The 24144-nt window shown below is 35.3% G+C and overlaps 2 protein-coding genes and 3 long non-coding RNA genes across 5 annotated transcripts; 2 read left to right on the top strand and 3 right to left on the bottom strand.

Moving 5' to 3' along the window:
- The first annotated feature begins 6428 nt into the window (after positions 1–6428).
- On the top strand, positions 6429–7171 carry LOC147926610 (uncharacterized). Its single transcript, XR_015581790.1, has 2 exons — positions 6429–6792; positions 6874–7171. It is a non-coding gene; the product is annotated as an uncharacterized LOC147926610 (long non-coding RNA).
- Positions 7172–7568: 397 nt separating this feature from the next.
- Positions 7569–10897, bottom strand: LOC109129211 (uncharacterized). The gene is made up of 2 exons (XR_002035402.2): positions 10589–10897; positions 7569–7995 (listed from the first exon to the last, which is right to left on the bottom strand). It is a non-coding gene; the product is annotated as an uncharacterized LOC109129211 (long non-coding RNA).
- A 4911-nt stretch (positions 10898–15808) lies between these two features.
- LOC104748461 (receptor-like protein 38) lies at positions 15809–17971 on the top strand. The gene has a single exon (XM_010470100.3). It carries the CDS (start codon positions 15928–15930, stop codon positions 17821–17823), a length of 1896 nt encoding a protein of 631 aa, XP_010468402.3. The 5' UTR covers positions 15809–15927; the 3' UTR covers positions 17824–17971.
- A 223-nt stretch (positions 17972–18194) lies between these two features.
- Positions 18195–19718, bottom strand: LOC147926609 (uncharacterized). The gene is made up of 2 exons (XR_015582777.1): positions 18849–19718; positions 18195–18707 (listed from the first exon to the last, which is right to left on the bottom strand). It is a non-coding gene; the product is annotated as an uncharacterized LOC147926609 (long non-coding RNA).
- Positions 19719–19910: 192 nt separating this feature from the next.
- Positions 19911–23276, bottom strand: LOC104746790 (uncharacterized). Its single transcript, XM_010468318.2, has 4 exons — positions 23102–23276; positions 22917–23018; positions 22160–22296; positions 19911–21983 (listed from the first exon to the last, which is right to left on the bottom strand). Exons 1-4 carry the CDS (start codon positions 23115–23117, stop codon positions 21924–21926), a joined length of 315 nt encoding a protein of 104 aa, XP_010466620.1. The 5' UTR covers positions 23118–23276; the 3' UTR covers positions 19911–21923.
- Between the last annotated feature and the right edge of the window lie 868 nt (positions 23277–24144).

Genomic DNA, 24144 nt, shown 5'->3' with positions numbered 1-24144 from the left:
TCCGAGACGTCACGAAGCATCCCACAAAATCTCGTGCCGATCAGAAACCAGACGAGACCACGATCTCAGTTACAATCCCCGATGGTTCCAACTCGCGTCTAAGAAAACGTGTCTCACGAAACTGCACATAACTCATCGAGTTTAAATCCAAATCCACTTCTGTAAAAAGGAGAACGACAATGAAAGGCTTGAGAATAAAACTACCAAATTTCGTTATCTTTGACAATGAGTTGATATATCGAAACTGTTTCTTCCCAAACCCTAACGATTCTGCTCCTTCTCCTTCTCCTTTAATCTCCTTCACACCACAATAGGCTCTCTCCTCTCTCTATATCTCTTTCTTCCTCTCAACACAAGTATTGAATAGCAGCCACGATCAAATAGAGAGAAAAGGCGTCCATATAATTATAAATACATCACTTAGGGTTTCCCAAAACTGGCTCTAAACCGGGTGAACTTAAACTAAACCATGCAATTTCATGATTTCACATAAATTGATCGGTTCTTCCACTTTTGTTTGGGACACGGATGTTACATGTTAGTTGATAAATTAAAACATCCAACAAGAGAACATTAGTATTATATAAATGTTGTAATTCACCTCTGTTATGGCAGATATAAGCACTATTGCAGTTTTGTCATCTTCCTTAGTATGAACTAATTGACAAAACTCTAACTGAAGCAAAGATCGCCTTACGCTTTCTTCACACCTCTTTGTAAATATTGCGATGGAATGACGGTGATGATTTGAAGCAGAAAAAGTGCTTTTGCAGATCTTTGCATCAAATCTCTATAACTATCAATATAGTTGTGTGCCTGCATGACAACAAGACCAAAATTATAAACCAAAAAGATGGAAGAGAAAACCAGAACAAAAAGTTAAAACTCTCTTACATCCTTTACTTTTGATCTCACAAGTGATTGAATCTTGCTTTCATGCTCATGCATAACATCAGTAGAAAAACGACAAATCACCACTTCATCATACATGCGGATATGGTACCAGAGTTGGTGTTTTTTGACATTATACGACTATTCCATATTGGATACAATGATCCTGATGAAAAAGATATAATCCTTTGTAAGCAGCCGAGCGAAAGAGGTCGCCTTCTTGAGCAACTCAGACAAATGTACTATCACCAAATTGTGGTGTTCTCACCTTTTTCCGTTTCTATAATACGTTAATTGCTATCAATCCAATCTTGACATCAAACGTATTTACTCCACCCATTATCATGCAAGTCAACATCAAGCACATGGCAGCCGTTTTACCACCTCCGAAATGGGAGACAAAAGCAGAAAAGGAAGCTAATGAATCCTCTTCATCTAGACTCTTAATAAGGATATCGACGGCCTATTGATAACCAGTTTCATCACAGTCGTGGTGCTAAACAACAAAATCTTCAGCCTTGGCAAAATATGTTGGGTTAAAAGATCACCTCTGTCCCTGAGTATTCCACAAGTTTTTTTCATAAGATAGTTAAAAGACATCTGAATATAAAAACACAGTAAGAGCAGTATCAGGAGTGGAGAGCACATCGGCTACAAAAATCATGCAGCCATTAATGTGGACGGTAAACAAACGTTCCCTTAAAGTAGAGCTGTTGTCAACCTCTCTGCCAACCATAACAACTAAAGAAGAGGTAGAAAGTGGTAGTGGATGTGACATGAAAAGAGTTCTAGCAGATCAACATGCAGTCGTAACTTTCATATCTCCACTTAACACGTTAGGAGTTAGAAAAGGACGGTTAGCTATAACTAATCTCAAAAAAACTGGAGTTCGGGGCTGGTTGTTAATCCCAAAAAAAATTTCCTTTCAATTATTACTACTTGATGAGGTGGAAAGATACATCCTACTACAATCTGATAATACAACAACATGGTGCGACTGCGATCACTTGGCTTAGACAGAGATGAAATGCAAACAATATAAGGCTAGATTGTTTATATACTCCCCCACCTTCTGAGTAGGGCTTCCACCATTCATCCCAAGAAAGTAGGCCTCCATTTTTGCCATCTGGGTATGAGTGTATCAAATGTTCCTTTTGTTATCAACGACCATTTCTACAACACGACAAGCTCTTTCCTCCCATCATTTGCTCAGCCTCCTTGACGGTGGATATGCTCTTTCAACTTCTGATCCGGAACCCGTTCTGCATCTCAAGAACCCTCCTTAGCTTCATCTGAGCCATACTAGGCAGTGACTTTGTCGATGTCTAGTGTTGATATCTTCAGGGCTACGGTCTCTCTCTTCAACTGGACTTCTATCTCAGCCCCTTTCCACCTTTTGAGCTTGGCAGAACCGAAACCCCCTTCACTGATAAGTCTTTGTTCTCTTCCGGCAAGCCGTCGCTCAAATCAGATCCACTGGTCAATCACAACAACTCTAGGGTTTGTTTGGTTGGCCTTGGATATGCACCCGGCCCATTAGCTGCTCGAAAGCTCATGCCCAACTTCCAAAAAACCAGGTCTAATTTAAATTCCTATTTGTCAAGCTTTTCCTTTTGTCTAGGTATATGGTTAACACATAGCCGAAGACTCTATTGTAGACTCATGTTAACTAGACTAGGTTGGCTTTGCAATTTTTTTTACGAGAACCCTAGTTATTGCCAAAGCTTTACCCCTAGTTGATGGTCTTAAGAACCTGTGTCTTTATAGTTTTTTCAACCTGACCCCAGCTAGCAACCCCAAGCTTCACCCATTCATCTTCACCCTAACCTTGTTTGTGTTGCCAAAAACAAAACCGAACATACCTACATTGTATCTTCTTTTGTCAAATTGGCTACATGCTTTGTGTGGATTTCTGAATCTCCATGGTCAAGGTCTCCATGTGAGAGAGAAACCTATTGTATTGTTACAATTTAACATATATTTATGGCATTTTCTGGTTTTAGTTTCCTTTGGAAGGTCTGAATCTAATGGCTGAAAGTTCTATGGTCTATCGCCCTGGAATCCATTTTGCTCACCTGATGATTTCAAGCAGATCAACTTCAGTACCACTTCCATCTCACGGAAATTATGGGTTAAAGATAATCCTTGGCTACCAAAGCAGCCTACCCGAGATCTTACATCCTTGAGTAGTCCCAGGATGGGTGATTTTCCGGGAAGTGACTGTTAGAACTGTGCAAATGAGAACAAAACACAGGGAAAGATCATGTTGTGATTTGTAGGGACGGTAACAAGTCTTTAAAGTCTCCCGGATATAGCAAAACGGCTGTCGAATATAGATGGGCTCACGGGCCTAATGGGAAGACGTGAGGCCTATTAAGTATAATGGGCCCATGGACTGGAATTAGACATGGAGTCCACTAAGAAGTGGCGGTCGGGGTGTTACTAGTAGTATCAGAGCCGAACCCAGACGAGTGTGGAGTCGTGTGGGCTCACACCATCAGGGGTAACGGTCTTGGTGCGCAAAGAGGACGTTGCAATCTGTTAGTGGGGGTGAATCATGACACCTCAAATTCAGGGACTTGCGGAAAAGTTTAAAAGAATTGATTTGGCCACTTATTCACCAAAAAGCACTTATTTTTTCGTTAAAGGATCTTGAGAGAACTCCACAGTTAAGTGTGCTTATGCTGGAGTAGTCTCAGGATGGGTGACCTTCCCGGAAGTGACTGTCGGAACTGTGCGAGTGAGGACAAAACAGAGAGAAATATCATTTGGTGATTTGTAGGGACGGTAACAAGTCTTTAAAACCTCCCGGACATAGCAAACTGGCCGTCGGATATAGATGGACTCACAGGCCAAATGGGAAGACGTGAGACATATTAAAGAAAGTGGTCCCATGCAGTAGGATTAGACATGAAACCTACTAAAAAGTGGTGGTTTGAGGCGTTACACGAATGAATTAAATCATGTGCTTGTCACACAAAAAAAAAAGTTTTAGTTAAAGAAAAAATTATGTTCCGTTGATCAGAAATGAGATATTTGAAGCACTGGCTCTGTAGCAAAATTAAAGTAGGATCGAGTGAAGAAGGTTCGACCATAATAGAGCAGAGCAACATAACAAAAAGACCTACGAGAGACTCTCGCTTATGCGGAGGCTCTCATTTCAAAGAATAGTAACAAAAGAGCCTGTACAGCTAGAGCCCGTGCCTGCCTCTTTATTAATGATAATCAGGGCCGGCTCAACTTTTTTTGGATCTGGTGCCCAATTTTTATTTTTTTCCCCAAAACTAAGGTTATAGTTGCAAAATTTCAAACTTAATGATCCTAAATTACAAAATATCTAAAATATAGGGCCTAAAACCTTGAAGAAAAAAATTAAAAATTCAGGAGACATGGTGCAAAAGCACCTCTTGCACTGGGTCAGCGCCGGCCCTGATGATAATTTTTCAAATTATAGTATTTCTTATTAATATCTGACAACTCTTTTGTTCTTAGCGAAATTTTTGATTATAATTCATGAGAATTATTGACATGCATACGCTATGTGAAGAAATCTTGATATCACTTGTCATTATGTAAGATCATATATAGGGCTTTTGTTAGAAACGGTCTGCAGTAGTGGGTAATGTGGTTGTAAAGATAGGAGGGAAAACATTTTCATTTACTTGTATATCATTGATTATGTTGTTCTTGTCTCAGCTTTTATTCTGTCTTCTTCTAATTAAAGCATTTTTGTAAAACTTGTTCTCCGAACATATAGAATAACAATAATAAGCACACATCTAGTTTTCTTATAAGATTTATTCATGTTTATTATTGGTCAAGTGGAATTCAAAATAGGCAATTCTCATAAATACCACTAAAATGAGTTTTTTTTTTCAAAAAATACTAGTTTTAGTTTTTTCTCCAAAAATATCACAAAATTGAACTAAATTTTTTATATCAAACACTAAACTGATCGCTAAATCTTAAACACTAAACTGATCGCTAAATTTTAAACACTAAACTATATCCCTAAAAACTATATCCGAAATCTAAATTTGTCAACCCAAACCTAACAAAAAAAGAAATACCCAATGAAAAAACAATTTTTTGTGTGTTTATGGTATTTTTGGATAAATACAAATTTTGTGGTATTTCTGGGAAAAAAAAAATTATTATTTTTGGAAAAAAAGTGAAATTGTGGTATTTGAGGAATTTCTCATTCAAAATCCAGGTATTGCTTGCCTTAGATGGATGTATTCAGTTTTCCAAACTTGAATCAAACAGTAAAGCTCACACTAAAATGTTCCCCTGGCTGCTCCCTTCAGCTATCTATATCTTGGTCGGTATATTATACCAATTTGATCTTGAAATATTAACCCCAAATTTTCTAATTTAAAACAAATGCATACCACTGTATATTACAAAGTTTGTTTTGTTTTGTTTTGTTTTGTTTTAAACCATGTTACAAAGTTTTAAGCTATTAGAATAATATACTAGAAACTCATAATTTACCAATTTACATACAACCAAAACTAAGAATCAAGTGTTGTAAAGAGGGAAAAGCTGGGGAAACGAAGATGATCAAGAAAGATGAATGAAGGAGTAAACCTTTTAACAAACAAAAAAAGATGAATGAAGGAGTTCAGCGGGAAATAGCGAAAAGGTAAACATTGAATCAAGGAGTCACATTCTAGAAAGACACTTGATTTGAAACGTTACATAGTTGCACTACGCAAGTATTCTTTTGTTGTCAATGATATATAACAATTTCACATTAAAATACAGAGTTTGATATCTTTTGGCAAAACAGAATCTGATAATTAAAAAAAAAATCGATAGCTCTATACGAAACTGCACATACTAGTCGTCAAACATAATATCGCAAATCAATCAGCAATGCATGTAGACTCAATTTTCCACTATAAAAAAAGTCACAAGAAGGCACCAACAGCATCAAAAAAGAGTTGAGGAGGTGATATTTTATATACGTATTTAATAATTTTAACTTAGTTCATATCTATTCTAAGAGTTAATGTATTTATTTTTTTATTTCACTGTTCAACCCTAGAGAGTCTCTTATAACTTCTCCATCAAGCTAACCAATGCTGATCACAATTCACAAGGATCCTAGTGGTAAAATGTTTTTTCAATAAAATCTTCTCGCAACAAAGACTCTGACTTTAGTTTTTCTTTATTTATTATACAAAAAAAAATGTAGCTAGAGGATGATAATTAAACGTTTTTAAGAAAACTAATTACAACACCGGAGCTAAGTTTTGAGTTTGTGTCAATAACTTGAAACAAAAAACATCGATTTGACAATGGGACACGAAGGGAGTGGTGCAATACACAACAAACTTCCTAAGAAAGAGATTGCTACGTACCTTTGACCTTTCAAAGCTTCCACAATTCGTGCCGAAGGAATCTACTTTCTTATCAGATACGGGAAGGGTTCCTCAACAGTCAACAACATTATCTACATGAGTCTCATCAGAGTTTGTATAGATACCTTCAAAGCTGCATTATAAAAAAGCCTTATATGTCTTTATTTAATTAACTTCACCCTCACTTGTCCTCCACATCAAGCCTAATAAAACAGAGCATTTTTTGAGGAATGTGCATGGAGCTCTTTCTTTCTCCATAGCAGCCCTTGCTTGCTCGTGTCTCCTCCTTTAAATATAACCTCCTCTCCTTGTTGCTAAGCCTCTCTCATCCCACACGCTCAAGACCCTCTTTGACATATATATCTATGTAAATAAAATAAAACCTTTTCTGCAATTCTCTGTGTCCATCTCCAGAAAATATCGTGTACACTAAGATCAACCCAACCAGACTCTACGAATGGTTCAATAGATGTTTATATGCTGTTTTTGTCAACTGAATCTAACAGAGATTTCAAATACTTTACAAAATACTAAAGTAAGAGTTTCCTTACGAATCTCAACTAAAGTTCTTAGAGGATGCTTTTAGTTTAACACAATTTTTATTTTGTCTGATAAGATATGAGAGAGGACCAAGGATGTGGACGCACTGGCTGGAGCAAGTATAGGGTCAAGGTTCGACCAAAACAGAGCAACATATAACAAAAAGACCACGAGAGACACTCGTTTATTTGCGAAGGCTTTCTATACACAGAAGAAACATGGGCCCAAAGCTTTATAGATAAGTTCGCCAAGATAAGATCTTTATCAAGCTCTTCTCACTCCGTAAGAATGTGTTACACACAAAAAAAACCCTGTTTGTCTATGAAAATCATGTTAACGAACCTCAAGTCTCAACATTTTTGACTGGATATACATTTTTGACTGCTTAACCTATGATCACACATGGATTTCCAACATCGAAAGTACCAAACTCTATCAATAACAAGTAAAACCTTATATATGTATGTAAAATCATGCTTTCAAACTTGAATCAAACAGTGAAGCTCGCACTAAAAATTTCCCCTGGCTGCTCCCTTCAGCTATATTAGGCCGATCTTTACCTATTTGACTTTTGAAGTTTTAACCCCAAATTTTCTAATGTAAAACAAATTCATATATACCACTGTTACAAATATAATTTTTGGTTAGTTTAGTTTTAAACCTTCCTACAAAGTTACATACTTACATTTTACAAGATTTCTAATTAGTTGTAGTGACAATAATTGTAATGGCATATGGCTTTGTTTGAACGTATGATTTAATAACTGGAGATTTCGGGAGAATTTTCTATATTAATCTTGAAACATGTGAAAGATAAGTGGTTAATTTGATTATTTATTACAATAGTAGTGGCACTGTAGCTATGTATGATATGTATGAGTCCATGCATTATGTAGCTATATATGGTATGCATGAGTCCATGCATTATTTGTTTAACTCTCCTCAAACCAGAAGCTTCGACTCCTTTAAGTGTCTCATATATGGCTATATTCATTTCATGTCATAATTTAGAAACCTTTCTCTGGCATGATAACAGCTTCCACTCCCAGTGCTCGATTTGACCGGCAGAGCACTGCCTGCCACCTCCGGAGAGCGTGATTAAGGCTTGGAGGATTTGAATACGGCTGCTCTCCTGGACTATAGTCTGTTGGATGTCCTTCCTTCCAATGGTGTTAACGGTCTCCCTACGGTTCCTCATCTGCAAAAAAATGCTTGAAGTTGAGAGGCAAGACAGGGGCTATTAATGTAGCAACAAAGTCATACAAAACGTGATGCATATCCTTTTAATTATGTGTCAATAGAAAGAATAAGATTATGCAGCATAATAGACCAGACATTATACAGCTTGTACAGATTTTGCTTGATGTTTTTTCAAATCCAATAAACAGTTTTTTCAGTTGGTTGATGATATTATGCAGCATAATTGACAAACAATTCATCGTATCCAAATTAATAATAATAATATTACTCGAGGCTAAGAAAACAATATTTTTAAAAAAGGACAACCTGCCCATTTTTTAACCCTAATGGTTGATTTATTCAACATCCTCATTTTCACTCTACATCATGTTATTTCTCTTCTACCTAATAATTCAACATCCATCTTAATTTTAATCTCTACAATAGTGATATTATGCAGCATAATTGCCAAACAATTTATCGTATCCAAATTAATAATAGTACTCGAGGCTAAGGAAACAATTTAAAAAAAAAAAAGACAATCTGTCCACTTTTTTAACCCCAATGGTTGATTTATTCAACATCCTCATTTTCACTCTACATCATATTCTCTCTCTTCTACTTAATAATTCAACATCCATTTTAATTTTAATCTCTACAATAGTTTTGTTCAATAAAATTCAACACTCTATTCGATTTGTTTCTTTTTTCATATTTTTATTCATGTTTTATGTTTTTGTGGTTATATACTAATTATAACGATTACCAACTGTAATTAAATAAAAATTGTTAAAAGTTAATAATTTTTCCTTAATTTTTTCTAAGTAACAAAATATATATATATATATATATATTCATTATGAAAACAAATAAAGTTATAGAAAACATAAAATGCAATACAATATATTAATAAGCATACAACACAATTTAATAAAACACACATAGTTCAAATAGACAAATAAACACAATTCAAAAACAAGTAATTAGAAGAATCTTGGGTGTTCAATGGATTAATGTTGGGATCCATTTTGAAGAGATGAGTTTTTTTTTGCTGTGTCCAAATCAAATAAAACAAGTATCTAATTATAGATTGTAAAAAAAAAAAGTTTTGATGTATAAAAATAATAAATTAGATTACTAAAGTATAATCAATTTTAAATAATTTGGTGGAAAAAACAAATTAGAAATCTCTACAACCAATAGAAAGAGAACACATATATTTATCTATCTTTTTATCAACAATAATTATTTCAACCAATTTGTAACACCCGTGAACCGGAATCCCGGTTTTAGGAGTGTGCATTGATCGATGCATGGCTGCATCGGTCGACGCAAGTTACTCCTCAGCGGGACAACTTAAGCCAAACGCACATGTTGTTGCATTTTGGGGTTTTGGAAACCCTAAGGGTCATCTATAAAAGCTTATTGTGCCCTTGGCTTGTTTATAGTCGTTTTCACTTATGCAAAAGAGAGAAAATCTTCCAGAGAGCTTCCTGTGAGTTATGTGCCTGTTTTTGAGAGATCTATTCCTATGGTTGGAGTTCTGAGGTCGTGAACATGTTAGGAGCGTGATGTGGTTCTGTCTCTGGTCGTGTGTGGTCTATTCTCTCTGTTTTGCAAAGGTGAGTGTGTGACCATGGCTTATCTAAGCGATTAGATCTGTGTTTTGTATGATTTGGTGTGTTTGATTGCTTTGTGATTGATTGTGCGTGTTTGTCGTGATATTTGTGACTTGTGGGAGGCGGATTTGGCATCACCAGCATTGTAGCGACGTTTGGAGCCGAAAGGATTCGGGAAAGTTTGTGTTCGACGATGAACCGCACGACTGTATCGATCGATGCAAGGTCTGCATCGGTCGAGGCAGTTAGGGATTTGATGGAGACGCGAGGTTGCATCGGTCGACGTAGCTAGGGATTTGTCAGAGTGCATCGGTTGATGCAAGGAGTGCATCGGTTGATGCAAGGGATGTTGCATCGGTCGATACAAGGGATATTGAATCGGTCGATACAAGGAGCGCATCGATCGACGCAGAGTCCTTGCATCGGTCAATGCAAGGAGTGCGTCGGTCGACGCAAGGGCGTAGTGATGACGATTATCTTTTCGCTTGTGTGTATAATCCGATAGATGGGAGGATCGCCTCACAAATTATATTTGATAATAATACTCAGGCATCTCAATTATTGTTTGTGGTGCAGACAAATATAAAGTGTGATCGTAGAATCAAAGCAATAAAGAGGAGGATGTTCTAGAGGCTCGGTTGTTTGTTATGTACTTCCGTTAGGATGCTAGAGTGGCTCTTAGTTGTTTGCTTTGTGCTACTTTTAGAAAACTTGGTAAAGTTAACAAACGAAGTAGGAATATTACCACTAAGCTCATTATTCTCTAGATTCATGTATCTTAGCTGGTTTAGGTTACCGATTGAAGTTGGAACTTCACCTAGATCAAGATCTGTGAGATGGGAAATATTTTTAATGGAAGAAGGAATTTCTTCTAGGAGACCGCAAGATGAAAATTCTAGGTGGCGAAGATATTTGAGATTAATTAAAAAGACCACTGTCATATTTCAAAGAGGTTTTGGTCGCGGAGTAGGAAACGAGTTCTAGTGATATTACCTCTCCCAAGATAGCATCAAACGTGACACCGTACCAAGAACAGCAGTCAACGCTATTGTTCCATGAAGTTGTTGTTACAGAATAGCTGTTGTTGGAATAGATCGGGAACTCCTTTTGTAGCTTTAACAGAGCATCTCTCTGGTCGCAGCGACACAGGGACTGACAAGGACCGTGTGGGACAAGCAAAGGTGCTTGGTAAGGGAAGAAGACAAAAGAAGGTAATAATACCACGAAAGCAATATGATTGGCTTCTTCGATTCATTTGTTGATATTTTGAAGCAAATATAATTCGTTGAATGCTAAGTTGATGGAGATGTCTACTTTCGCACTTCTCTTTTTATATGAACTTTCCGAGCTTGACTTGGCAAGTCTTCCTATGAATTATTGACTTGGCAAGTGTTCTGATGAATTATTTCAAAGATAAATTAAAAGGGTGGATATTGTTTTTCTGGACACCAACCAAAGCTTTAGAAATACAAAAGCGAAGAAAAGAATATAAGAAAAATCCATACGTCAGATAGAGAAGTGTAGGTTTAGGAATATATATATATATATATATATATATATATATATATATATATACAATTATCATCTGTGGTAAATTTGTAAGAAAATCGTAGAAAAGTCAAGTCTTTGTCGGCCACACAAAGTGTTCACAGAAGACTTTACTAAGAAAGAAGATAAACCTTGACGTCGACGAGTGGCTTTGCTCTTTCTTCACCTCTTATGACCTATTCAATTATAAATCCAATTCTCACGGCACTAAACCAGTGTATGTTTTTATTTTCAATCATTTATTTTTAATAATTTATTTTATCTAAGTGTATGCATGATGCATGCAACTATTTCTTTTGGGGAATACTGTTTTGTTGAATATTAATGAACGAACTCCGTAGTCCCTACTCGAAGTTACTGAATCTAAACTCTGCATGACAACATCCTTTCGCAGAAACTACTCTGCCCTATAAAAGAAGCAATCAAGAGATTACAAAATGTCGATGATAAGCAAGAAGAGATTAGAATATGGACAAAGGTATACTATCATGAAGAGATGACAAATGCTTGATAGTTGACATTCCCACTGCCCAAATTTAGTCCTTTGCTTTTCAAAACTCCAAGAGAGCTGTAACCAAACACAGCCAGCAAAGACGACAACCAGGTGAATGAAGAAAGAGATCTGATATAAGTTCGGAGGTAGTTGTTTCTTCCTACGCTTGAATTCATAAAAAAAAGGAAACATTTTCATATTCGTTTTTGCCTTTTGCTTTTTACAATATTGTTTGTTTGCCTAAACTCTAAAAAATGTACGTCATTTAATATTGAGAATTCTCGTTAATTGTGTCAAACGAAAATTAAAAAATGTGTCTCTTTACTCCTTTACAATTTACTCAAACAGAATCCTACGATAACGTGTATAGCACGTTGCAACAATAACTCTCATGTGAGAAATACTCTTGTGGCCGATCAAAACTTTCCACAAAGATTTGGCTTTACAAAGTCACTCGTGAAGATTTTTCCTCCAAAGTTCTCACAAATTATACTATATCATATGTAAATTATTTATTTCCCAAACCTTCTGTTTCACTAACGTTTTTCCAAATCTCTTCTCTGTTGTTTCATTCAAGAATTAGAGACCCTACATCCGTTTTGTTCCTCCTAATACCCACAAAATACTAAATCATAATATATATATATATATATGCATTGAATAAACTATACTGAAGAGTTTTGAGACTTAATTTATAATTGAGAAACATAGGCAACCAACATGGACCATATTACACAAAATGGAGAGAACATTCGATCTGAGGCAAAAGAGAAGTCATACAAAGAACAAACACTTGGGGAACTTTTAATTTGTTCGAGATTAATAGCATAAACATATACAATCTCATGAACCATAAAAATAAATGGTAACAACATTACAAAATATAACACCAACAAATATTTATTGGAAATAGAAAATTACAAGGAAGAAACACTCGAGGAACTAGCTTAGAGTAAAATATCAATTTAGAGAAGAATCGTATAAAACCCCTTGTGTTATACTACGATTGTACCCCATGTTCTCTAAACGCGGCTCTTTACGGACGACTGTTATGACTTATGTATTTGGGTAATTTTGAGAGCCTTATGTATTTGGAAGCCTGAAACTAACTTCAGTTTTTTTTTCTTTGTCTATGATCTATAAACACAGAATTAGGTTTTGTTGGTGTTCTGTTTCGAGATCAATTTAACAACAGCATTTGCAGAAAAGTAACTAAGAAAGTTTGATGGGTCCATTCATCTATATGTGTATTGATGCTATAAGCAAATAAGAATGTTTCATGAATTACAAAAACAACTAAATCAATCCTTACGCCCTATGAAAAAAGCATTGACAAACCTCAAGTCTCAAACGTTTTTGACTGGATGTATTACCTTCAAAATGTAAAAAGGATTTGGCTAGACCTATGCACACATGGATTCTGATTTCTGAATATCAATGGTAACAAATTCCATCAATAACAAGATATATATATATATATATATATATATATATATATATATATATATATTTTTTTTTTGATAAATACAAGGATGCAGTTAAAGAGACATTTGGTTTGTAATCATGTTTGAAAGCATGATCTTATATATAATACTAGGAGTTGCTCCGTGCTACGCACGGATTTATCTTCATATTTTTCCGTAAGTTTAGTTTTTAAAACAGCCAATTATTACGATATTATTTTATACAACCCAAATATCTAATATTTTTAATTACATTTTGGGTTCTACCCTTTTATTTATATATATTTACAAAGTTAATTCCTAAAAATTTTCCAAAAATAGCATTACATCAGATTTTGTTTACTAAATATTTCACATACTATTCTAACTTAAAAAAATACAGCAAAATCAATATGGAAACAGAAATTATGATATATTTAACCACACCTTCTATTTTGTATTGAAGATATTCTTTCTATGAATCTTTTGCAAAGAAAGAAAACAACAATTTGATTACTATTTTGTTTTCCAAAAGCTGTGAGCTTTGATTCTTAACGTAAGAAAAACTTCGATTCACATCTATTTAAATATTATAATTAATAAATATAAACTTAATAAAATTTTAAAATATTACTGTAAAATTAAAAATTTTAAAATACTATATAATATGGTTATATAGTAGATAGTTTATAAAAATGACATGTTGAAATTAATAAAATATCATTAAATTTGTGCTAATACGGGTTAAATCCTTATTTTATTATTCGTCAATACTATTAATATCAGAAGATTTGACATATAAAAATTAAGTTGATTTAACTAAGATTGTTTAAAATAATTAAATTATTAGGTAAAATATGACTTAATCATAGTATATAAATGACTTACTATGTATATAGATCCACTATTTTCTGTTATATTAATTAAAATCAAAATAGAATCTTAAACACTAAACAAAAAAATTAAATATAACAAACAGATGTTCATAAAGTATATTTCGGGTTAAAAATTAATATAAACATTTAGCTGCACAAACAATCAGAAAATTTAGTTATTCCTCTATTTGGAAAACATCCAATATTTAATACACAAATACAATATAAATATAAATAATAATAATAATTATATGCACGCGGTGTACCGTAGGTTAAAATCTAGTATTAAATGATAATCTAGTACCGTAGGAAAGAAGAGATCATCAAATGATAATCTTTTGGAGCTTGCCAAAAGAAAACTTTACTTTAGTATTAAATTATATAATATAGTAAGGTTTCTTTCAACTCTTACTCTAAGAATCATCATTATATATTAAAATTCTTTTAAAATCACATACAATTATTTTTATTTTCTTTTATAAATATTTTAAAATGATTGCATAAATCATCAAAAGATGAACAATAATAAAAATAATTTACATTTTTGGAAAAATTATTCAAGACTTAGTAAGATAATATTTCTTCTAAAGTTAGGAACTTCACAAAAACGGATTATCCGAACAACGATACTATTGTTACCAGTGTGTTGTTTGTTGGAAATTGAATCGAGGATAGAATAGAGAATAAAAGTTATAGTTTTCACATTAATTTGAAAGAGGATGTGTTTGTATAGTAATAAGTTGTTTTTAGAAAACCAAACTTTATAGAATGTTTGAACCTTTAAAAGAGAGAAGGGATTGAGATCAAATATTAGTTATCATAAATTTGCAAGTGTTTCAAAATAATAAGTTAAAGATGAGAAGTAATCTAAACAAAAATGAAAATTGAGGAAAAATAGTGGGTAGATATAGGGCAATGCATAAAATGATGGTATTATTTCAAATTAAAACATAACTGATTATGTTCATAATTTATTCTGAAATTCCTAATATGAAAACTTAGAAATTTTATGTAATTCAAAAATACCATGATGTTTGAAATAATAAGTGTGAATCTAAGAAAATAATTATAGAATTAGATTAAAACATCTCACAATCTTACGTAGTTTCCAGAAAATAAGCTCAAAATTTTAATTTTATATAAACAATTTTTTAAAAAGTTAAACAAATTTACTTAAATAATACCATCCCACCATCTTATTTAAATTTGATTCTGCTTGTGCCTATGAAAATTATATAAGATTCAAACACAGAAATTAAACCCAAAAATTCAAACCTATAAATTTAATTTAATATTGGTTTAGTTCTAAGATGAAACCAACCACACACTGATATAAGGTGACTCTAGATTCTTGAAGGCTGCATATGTTTCTTATTAAAAAATAGAGGAAAAAAATGTTGATGTTTTTTTTTTTGGGTTTTATGGGCCTGTAGTTAATTAAATCCAAATTATAGTTAATTAGGTCCAAAGAAAAAAAGTACATGTGTTAGAAAAATAATTAGCCAAGTGTCATCTCCTTAACAAAAATTAAGAAAAACCTTCTCATATTATATAAGATTTGGTCAACGTAGCGGTTTCGTCGAACACTTTGGTGGGGCACTTAAAATTTTAAGTGCCCCACCAAAGTGTTCGACGAAACCGCTACGTTAGTGAAGATATATATATATCTTCACTAACGTAGCGGTTTCGTCGAACACTTTGGTGGGGCACTTAAAATTTTCTTCCCAAAAAGAATATTGACGACTAGGTGACTCAATCCACATGACGACCGGAATAACCGATTAACTTCAAATCCATTTCTCACGACATCATGGACATACATATTTGTTTGTGTCTCCTTCTATCTTCTGCTCATATTTTTCTTTTCGTTTGTACGTTTTTAAAGCTGTCCACAAAAGGAATATATTCATCATTTTCCAATGGAGGACTTGCCAAGTCAAGCTCCTTACAGAGGATGTCCTTATATAAAGAGAAATGCATAAGCAAAGACAGTGTATCACAAACAAAGCGTCTTTTCCAAAAAATATGATCATGAGTCAAAGCCAATCTTTTTGTTTTACTGGTATTATTACTATCTATTTCTTCTTTTTCCTTCTTCCCTTACCAAACACATTTGCTTCTCCCACACGGTCCGTGTGCCTCCACGACCAAAGAGATGCTCTTTTTGAGCTACAGAAAGAGCTCCATGTACCAACAACTTCATGGAACAAGAGCGTTGACTGCTGTTCCTGGAATGGTGTCACGTGTGATGCTATATTGGGAGAGGTGATATCACTAGATCTCTATATCTTAAATATTACTGCCAATACCTCTTTGAAATCTAGCAGTGGTCTTTTTAAACTCCAACATCTTCGTATGCTAAGTCTTTCATCTTGCGGTCTCCAAGCGGAGATTCCTTCTTCCATTGGAAATCTTTCCAATCTCACACATCTATATCTTTATCGTAATCAATTAGTAGGTGAAGTTCCTCCTACAATCGGTAACCTAAACCAACTAGAATACATTGATCTTTCCTACAACAAGTTGGAAGGTCAAGTACCTCATTTTATATGGAGAATTTCTAAGTTGCAGTCTGTGGATTTTTCTCATAATTCGTTCAACAATTTCGGCAAGTTTGTGGAAGTTTTGGTGAACGCAACCTTCGGTGGGTTGAATCTTGGTTCAAATTCACTCCAAGGACCAGTTCCCCAATGGATCTGTAACTTCAGATTTTTTTTCTTCCTAGATTTATCTAACAACCATTTAACTGGCTCAATTCCTCAATGTTTGAAGAATTCCACTGATTTTAATACGTTAAATCTGAGAAACAACAGTCTAAGTGGATTTCTGCCAGAGTTATGCATGGATAGCACTATGCTACGATCACTTGATGTCAGCTACAACAATTTGGTGGGGAAGCTTCCAAAATCTTTGATGAATTGCCAGGATTTGGAATTTTTTAATGTGAGAGGAAACAAGATCAAGGACACGTTTCCATTTTGGTTGGGCTCTCGGGAATCATTAATGGTTCTTGTGCTCCGATCAAATGCATTCTATGGTCCAATCTACAACTCATCTGCTTATTTGGGGTTTCCCCGCCTGAGTATCATTGACATATCCAATAATAATTTTGTTGGATCATTACCACAAGACTATTTTGTCAATTGGACTGAAATGTCATTGGTGTGGGATATCAATCGATCTAACTACCCAAGAAACACTTCCTCAAGAACGATACAATATGGGGGACTTCAAACTATCCCAAGGTCTAACTACGTGGGCGTGGGGGACAATTTCAACATGCATGCAGATTCGATTGATTTGGCGTACAAAGGAGTAGACACAGATTTTGATCGGATCTTTCGTGGCTTCAAAGCCATTGATTTTTCTGGAAACCGAATCTCCGGACATATTCCTAGATCCATTGGTTTGTTGAGCGAACTGCGTCTTCTCAACTTATCAGGCAATGCATTCACAGGAAAAATCCCATCATCCTTGGCGAATATTACAAAGCTCGAGACATTAGACCTCTCCCGAAATAACTTTTCAGGTGAAATTCCTCGGAGTCTCGGGAACCTCTCGTTTCTGTCAAACATCAACTTCTCCCACAATCATTTACAAGGATTGGTGCCACGGAGCACACAGTTCGGAAGTCAAAATTGTTATTCATTCGTGGGTAATCCTGGACTCTATGGCCTCGAAGAAATCTGTGGAGAAAAACATGTCCCCGTTCCTACACCGCGTCAACACGATGAGTCTACGTCAGAACCAGAAGAGCCTATGTTGAATTGGATAGCAGCCGCGATAGCTTTTGGACCTGGTGTGTTTTGCGGATTAGTGAGCGGACACATCTTCACTTCATACAAACACATGTGGTTTATGGCTGGTTAAGCTCAATGGTTTCGTCAAGTTTGTACTACGATAAGTAGCTGGACTAAGTGTTTGTTATTTTTAGTTTTCTATTTTGTGGTTTGTTGGTGTTATAAGTTGTAAAAGCACTAGTATATATGGATCGGTAACTCCTTTTTTAACTCCAAAAGAGCATCTCTTTGGCCACGGCGGCACAAGAAGGCCTTGAAGTTTCACATTGGATTTTTATATTACTATTTTGAGAAAATGAGGCTTGAAGCTTTATAGTAATCATTTCATCTCCAAGCCTACTGCATTTACTTTCACAAGCAATACAGATTCTAGCAATTTTTTCAACGAAAAGATGTTTATCTTTTCCTACCTATGAGCTCGACAAAACTTGGAATGGAAACTCTGACCTAAAATCTCAAGGCAGGGGAATCTCTTAGCTCCGTGCAGCTCTCCTTTGGCCACGAGCTTTGCTGCTTGTTGCCTTCTTTGAGGCTACTTCCCCGCTCTGCTCATTGTCACTTCTTCCACTGTCGTCAAAGCTTTCAGTTTTGTCTGTCGACTCTTCCTCCTCAACTGCCTTCCCTGAATCTTCTTTGTCCCTTAATGCTCTCATTTTTTTTTTGCCTTCTTTGCATTCAATACAGAAAGGAACTGCATAGACAAGGTATAATATCAAATACTAAACATGATAATATCCTTTCACAAAGACTACTCATCCCTAATAATAAAGCAATGAAGATAAAAGCCAACGATTCTAATCTAAACAAGAAGAAGGTGACAGATATTTCGATAATACATGCCTTTGCATCCTCAAACTCTGTTTTTTCTTTGCAGAGCTTTTCACCTTGCGCTAGACATCTCTCAGCTTCACTCTTCATCTTCTCAAAAGATCTCGTCTTGTTCACAACTTCTTCCTGTGGAGTATAATCATAAGAACTAAGATCACCATCACATTCATAGGCAAAACAGAACATGACAAAATCTTAGCCATTTCATTCTCAAACATCACAAGAAATCCTCAAAAGTATCAGAACATATAGAGTTAAGAGTCATACACTTAGTCTTATATTAGCCTCCATAAGAAAATCCAAGACCCCAACAGTGATCTTCTTGTTATCATGTGATGGTTTACACTTCCACCCCCACTCAAGTTTAGTCCCTTCCTTCTCAAATGTCCAAGAGAGCTTTAACCAACAGTGATCTTCTTGTTTTGTTTCGCTTACGTGGATGCTGAATCAGCTTCTGTATTAATTTTTTTTTTTAAACTCTCGTTCGTTACATATGATAAGAACACGAGGGGTGTCAATAAGAGGTTTATGTTCTATGCCATATTTCTGTGAGAGACTAAAACATTTGTAGAGAGATAGCAAATTTTCCCAATAGAGATTAACTTTCTGGTTTGCAGTAAAGCTCGCCTTGGCACTATTTGTGTAGGTCACTGATACTAACTTACCATTTGATCTTGGCATCGATGTACTTTTCAGAAAAGGTTCAAATTTAATGTCTTTGCGTTTGCTTCTTATTTCTAAATTGAGATCTAGTTTCCTTATCTACGAATCTCATCTAAACTCCTTATAAGAAAGTTTGAATGCTTTTTTTTTCTTATTAACTCACAGTTTTGTTCCTTTGATCAGAATTGTGTGAGGATGTTGAAGCAGAAGTAGGATGCAATGAAGGTTCGACCAAAACAGATAGACTCTCGTTTATGCCCAATCCAAAGAAGAAAAACATGGGCCAAATGCCTATAGACAAGTCAACAACAAGAGGAAGATGATAAGCCTTCATCAAGCTCTGCTCACTCCGTATGAACGCGTGAATTAATAAGAAAAAAGCATTCAATCTTCATCTCTTCTTCCTTTCGTATTCTTTGTTTTCACTTATAATTACTACACAATTTTTTTTTTTTTTTTTGTCTGATAAGATATGAGGGAAGGATGTGGAAGCACTGGCTGAAGCAAGTATAGGGTCAAGGTTCGACCAAAACAGAGCTAACATATATAACAAAAAAGACCTCGAGAGACTCTCGTTTATTTGCGGAGGCTTTCAAGATTTCTATTTAGTTGTAGTGACAATATTGTAATTGCATATGGGCTTTGTTTGAACGTATGATTTAATAATTGGAGAAATCGGGAGAGTTTTCTATATTAATCTCGAAACATGGGAAAGATTAGTGGTTTTGATTATTTATTACAATAGTAGTGGTACTGTAGCTTCGAGTCATCTTATATGTCGATATTCATTTCATGACAGAGGTGTCGAACCTTTCTCTGGCAAGATGCCAGCTCCCTTTTCCAGTGCTCCATTTGTCCAGCAAAGCATTCCCCACCACCTCCAGAGTTGAGGGCGATAGACGCTTGAAGGGCTTCAATACGGCTGGTCTTCCTAACCATGGTCTGTTGAATGTTTTTCCTGCCAATGACATTGATGGTCTTTGATATGTCTATATTTTGTATTTCCTTAGCCTATTTTTATCATGTATTTAGCTAGGATAACTTATTGGTTTGCATCGTTTTCTTAGTCCTTTTTATACACTTTGCATGTCTAGGTAGTTCTTGCATCATCCTTGCATACATTGTGCATTTTGGAGTATTTCAGGTATTTAGGAGACGTTGGAAGCCATTCTCGTCCAAGCCATTGTCGTCCCAGCCATCCGTTCGAGCCGTCCCACTCTAGTGGGATTTAGCTTTCAACGTCTTCATCAAAGTTGTAGGGAATTGAGTTATCTTTCCAACGCCATTTATTTCAAGCCAATCGAAGGTGTGGTTCAAGAGTTATCACCGTTTTAGTGGATGCGTATACACCATGCTCGAGCCATGCTCCTCCGCTACGCACTCCAGCTTTTTTGATCGAGCCATGCTCCCCCGCCACGCACTTCAGCTTGTTTGATCGAGCCATGCTCCTCCGCTACGCACTCCAGCTTGTTTGATCGAGCCATGCTCCCCCGCTACGCACTCCAGCTTGATTGATCGAGCCATGCTCCCCCGCCACGCACTCCAGCTTGTTTGATCGAGCCATGCTCCCCCGCCACGCACTCCAGCTTGTCTGATCAAGCCATGCTTCTTCGACGCGCACGGACTCGATCGCACATGTCGGGAAGAAAGACGTTTGGTTTCACACGCTTCAGGAGATTACCGAACTGACGCTTTACCTTGTCGTTTTAAGTTTTAGGGTTTTCCATGTTGGACTACTATATATACATTTTGTTAAGTCTTTGCTGAGACATCTTATCTTGAATCTCGTATTGTTTTCCTTCCCAGAAGGTTTTTAACTAGCCAGAAAATACGTTCTGAGACTTGTATTCCGATATCGTTGAGATTTATTGAGATTTTGCATTTGATTCCTTCTACAAAGTTGTTCATCTTATTTTTATCTACCTAATAATGCTTGTTTCAATGTTTTCTGAGTTTACATCCTTGACTATGATTTTCAGATCTGAGTAGTGTGGTAGTTCTTGAGGATGGGATAGATTAGGTGGAGGATTTTTAGGATGTAGGGTGTTAAAGCTTTGATTGTATGATTCCCTTCTGGACTAGAGTTAGAATTGCTAGTTTCTCTCTGATCAATTGGAACTAGGTTCGAGACATTTCCACACCCAAAAGATGTTTGATGAAATGTCTGACCAACTAGTGCCAGAGACTTACGTTCCTAGCCTAAAAGATTAGTTGTCTAGGATGTTTGTTGACGTGAATGAACTTGTTTGTCATGCCTGCTCAACGAGAGCGAGGTATGGAAGTGGTTGAGTCTGAGTAGCTTTTGCCAAGAGATTGGATTAGCTAAGTTGTGATGTTCGTTGTTTAGGGATAGTTTGCTTGTGGTATGTTAAACACTCTATAGACTAGGATACTCCACCGACATCAATTACCCCATTCTTAGGACTTCTTTCTTTCTGATTTTTATTACATTCCTGGAACTGTTTCGTTTGTTCATACTTAGAATCGTTTTCGGTTTCACTTATTCATTTTCGCTTCTTGTCATACATTTTCGTTTCTAGTTTTGCATTTTGATCACTCTAGGATTGTTAGACGTAAAATCACTCTCTGAACTGGCTTGACTTGTGATTGCTTGATTGCATCTTGATTGCTAGCAACATCCCATTTGGATTGACACCTTAAGTATTACAACGCATAAGGTTAATTGAACCAACTAGGAGACACAAAAATCCTAGTATCAGTCTTCCTACGGTTCATGAGCTGCAAAAATGCCTAAAGGTGAGAAGCAAGACAAGCGGATATTGATGTAGCAACAACGCATAATAGATATTGATGTAGCAAGGGGATATTGATGCTTGAAGGTGATGCATGCATATTGTTTTAACTATGCGAACAGAAAGAATAATATCATTAAAAAGAGAAAGATGGGTCTGTACCTCTCTTTCATGGTGCATTTGTGCCATGTAACCTGCAGGCAAGACAGCAACCTCTTTAGCAATCTCTTCAGCAACCTCTTCAGCAACCTCTTCCGCAACCTCTTTAGTAATCTCTTCAGCAACCTCTTCCCCAACAACTGATTCATGCTCAAAAATTTCAAAATATAGCAGAGATTCGAGTGTGAAGTGACTCAACAACAACCGAACAAAACAAGTACCAAATACTGACACTAATGACAAGCAATTCACAGAAGAAACAAAGAGCAATTCAAAAGAACACAAAGGATTCATGCTCAAAAATTTCAAAATAAAACAGAGATTCGAGTGTGAAGTGACTCAACAACAACCGAACAAAAAAGTTCCAAATACTGACACTAATGACAAGCGATTCACAGAAGAAACAAAGAGCAATTCAAAATAAACAAAGGATTTCAAATACTGATTCATGCTCGACATAGAGATCGCATACCAACCGTTTGATAAAATGACTGAAACAGAATCAGATCATAAACGTCACCAAATCATTTACAGAGTATAAATCGAAATCCAAATCAGAGGTATATGAATCGACACAAAGAAAAACTTATATCTAAACAGTTTGAGTAGGAATTGAAGTGATAATCGAGTTCAGATACCATATCATTTACAAAGTATAAATCAAACTCCAAATCAGTGGTTTATGAATCGGCACAAGGAAAAACTTAGATCTAAAACAGTTTGAGTAGGAATTGAAGTGATAATCAAGGTCAGATCTTACTAGTTTCACTCGCTCGCTTCAGATGAAACGTCGACTTCATCAATTTCATCTTCATCAAATTCTTCTCCATCAACGAGCAGCATCGGGACTTGCTCTTCAACTCTGTGATCCAGCAAACAGAAGAAGATGATGAGAAAAAACACCTAAACAAAAACAAAAACACAGTAAAACGGAAACGAGCTTACTTGGGAGCACGAGCATCAGCCACCTTTGCTCTGAGACGACGACGAAGGATTTGAATCTTGAAATTCATCATCGTTGCCTAAACCAAAGAGTGAATTGAGAGCGAGAGAGATAGAGATAGAGATAGAGAGAGAGAGGATTTGAGAAATTTTAGAAGTTTTTTTTGAAGCGGGATTTGAAAATTTTGGCTGCTCTCTCATGGTATATAGAATGTTTTGGAATCCGTAACAAACTTTGTTTTCGTTTTTGTATGCCTCAGATCACGACACGTCATGCTATCAAGCTTTCTTATCGACGGCCAGCGGATTAAAAAGCAGCTTGTTGATCCGCATCCCATTTACGTGGATGTTGCTGAGTCAGCCTCTCTACTCCGTTATAATTAACTAGGTTAAACCCGTACTACGCCGCGGGATATTTTTTTAACTACTTTCAGATATATCGAATTATTTAAAAAAAAAATTTGGAATTGGATTAATTGTAAAACTATGGTTTATCCAATAGTAAAATATAAAAATGCACTAATAAAATAAAAAAATAAAGAAATCTCAAATTTAGTATGATTTATAAATGTTTACTTTTAGATCGAGTAGACTTAATTATATAAATAGCCTAACTAACCCTAATGTATGCTCTTTTTTTATTTTCTTTAGATATATTAGTGTAGTTTGAATTTGTGGTGTTTGTTTTTGTTTTTTTTTTTTTTTTTTTTTTTTTTTTTTTTTTTTTTGACAACAAAAAAAAAAAAAAAAAAAAAAAAAAAAAAATAGACTATACTTTAGGGATGGTTTCTTGAGGGACGACTGTATAATTATATTTTTTAGTGAAATCTTTGGGATATATACCTTTTTTAGTGTTTGTTTTTGTATTTTATACAAATTTAACAACATAATTGTTATATAGTATTTTTATTGTTATAAGTGTTATTATTTGTAAAAGTACATAGACATATTTTTACTTTAGTCTCGTTTTGTGTATTATTTAATATTATTAGGGACATTTACAAAAATACCATTTTTTCATTACCCTTTTGCAAAAATAACTCTTG

Source organism: Camelina sativa, chromosome 15, assembly GCF_030686135.1.
Source record: "Camelina sativa cultivar CO46 ecotype springtype chromosome 15, ASM3068613v1".
In the NCBI taxonomy this organism is placed as follows: domain Eukaryota; kingdom Viridiplantae; phylum Streptophyta; class Magnoliopsida; order Brassicales; family Brassicaceae; genus Camelina; species Camelina sativa.
The sequence above is the reverse complement of the archived record's forward strand: the minus strand, read 5'-3'. Positions and strand labels throughout refer to the sequence as shown.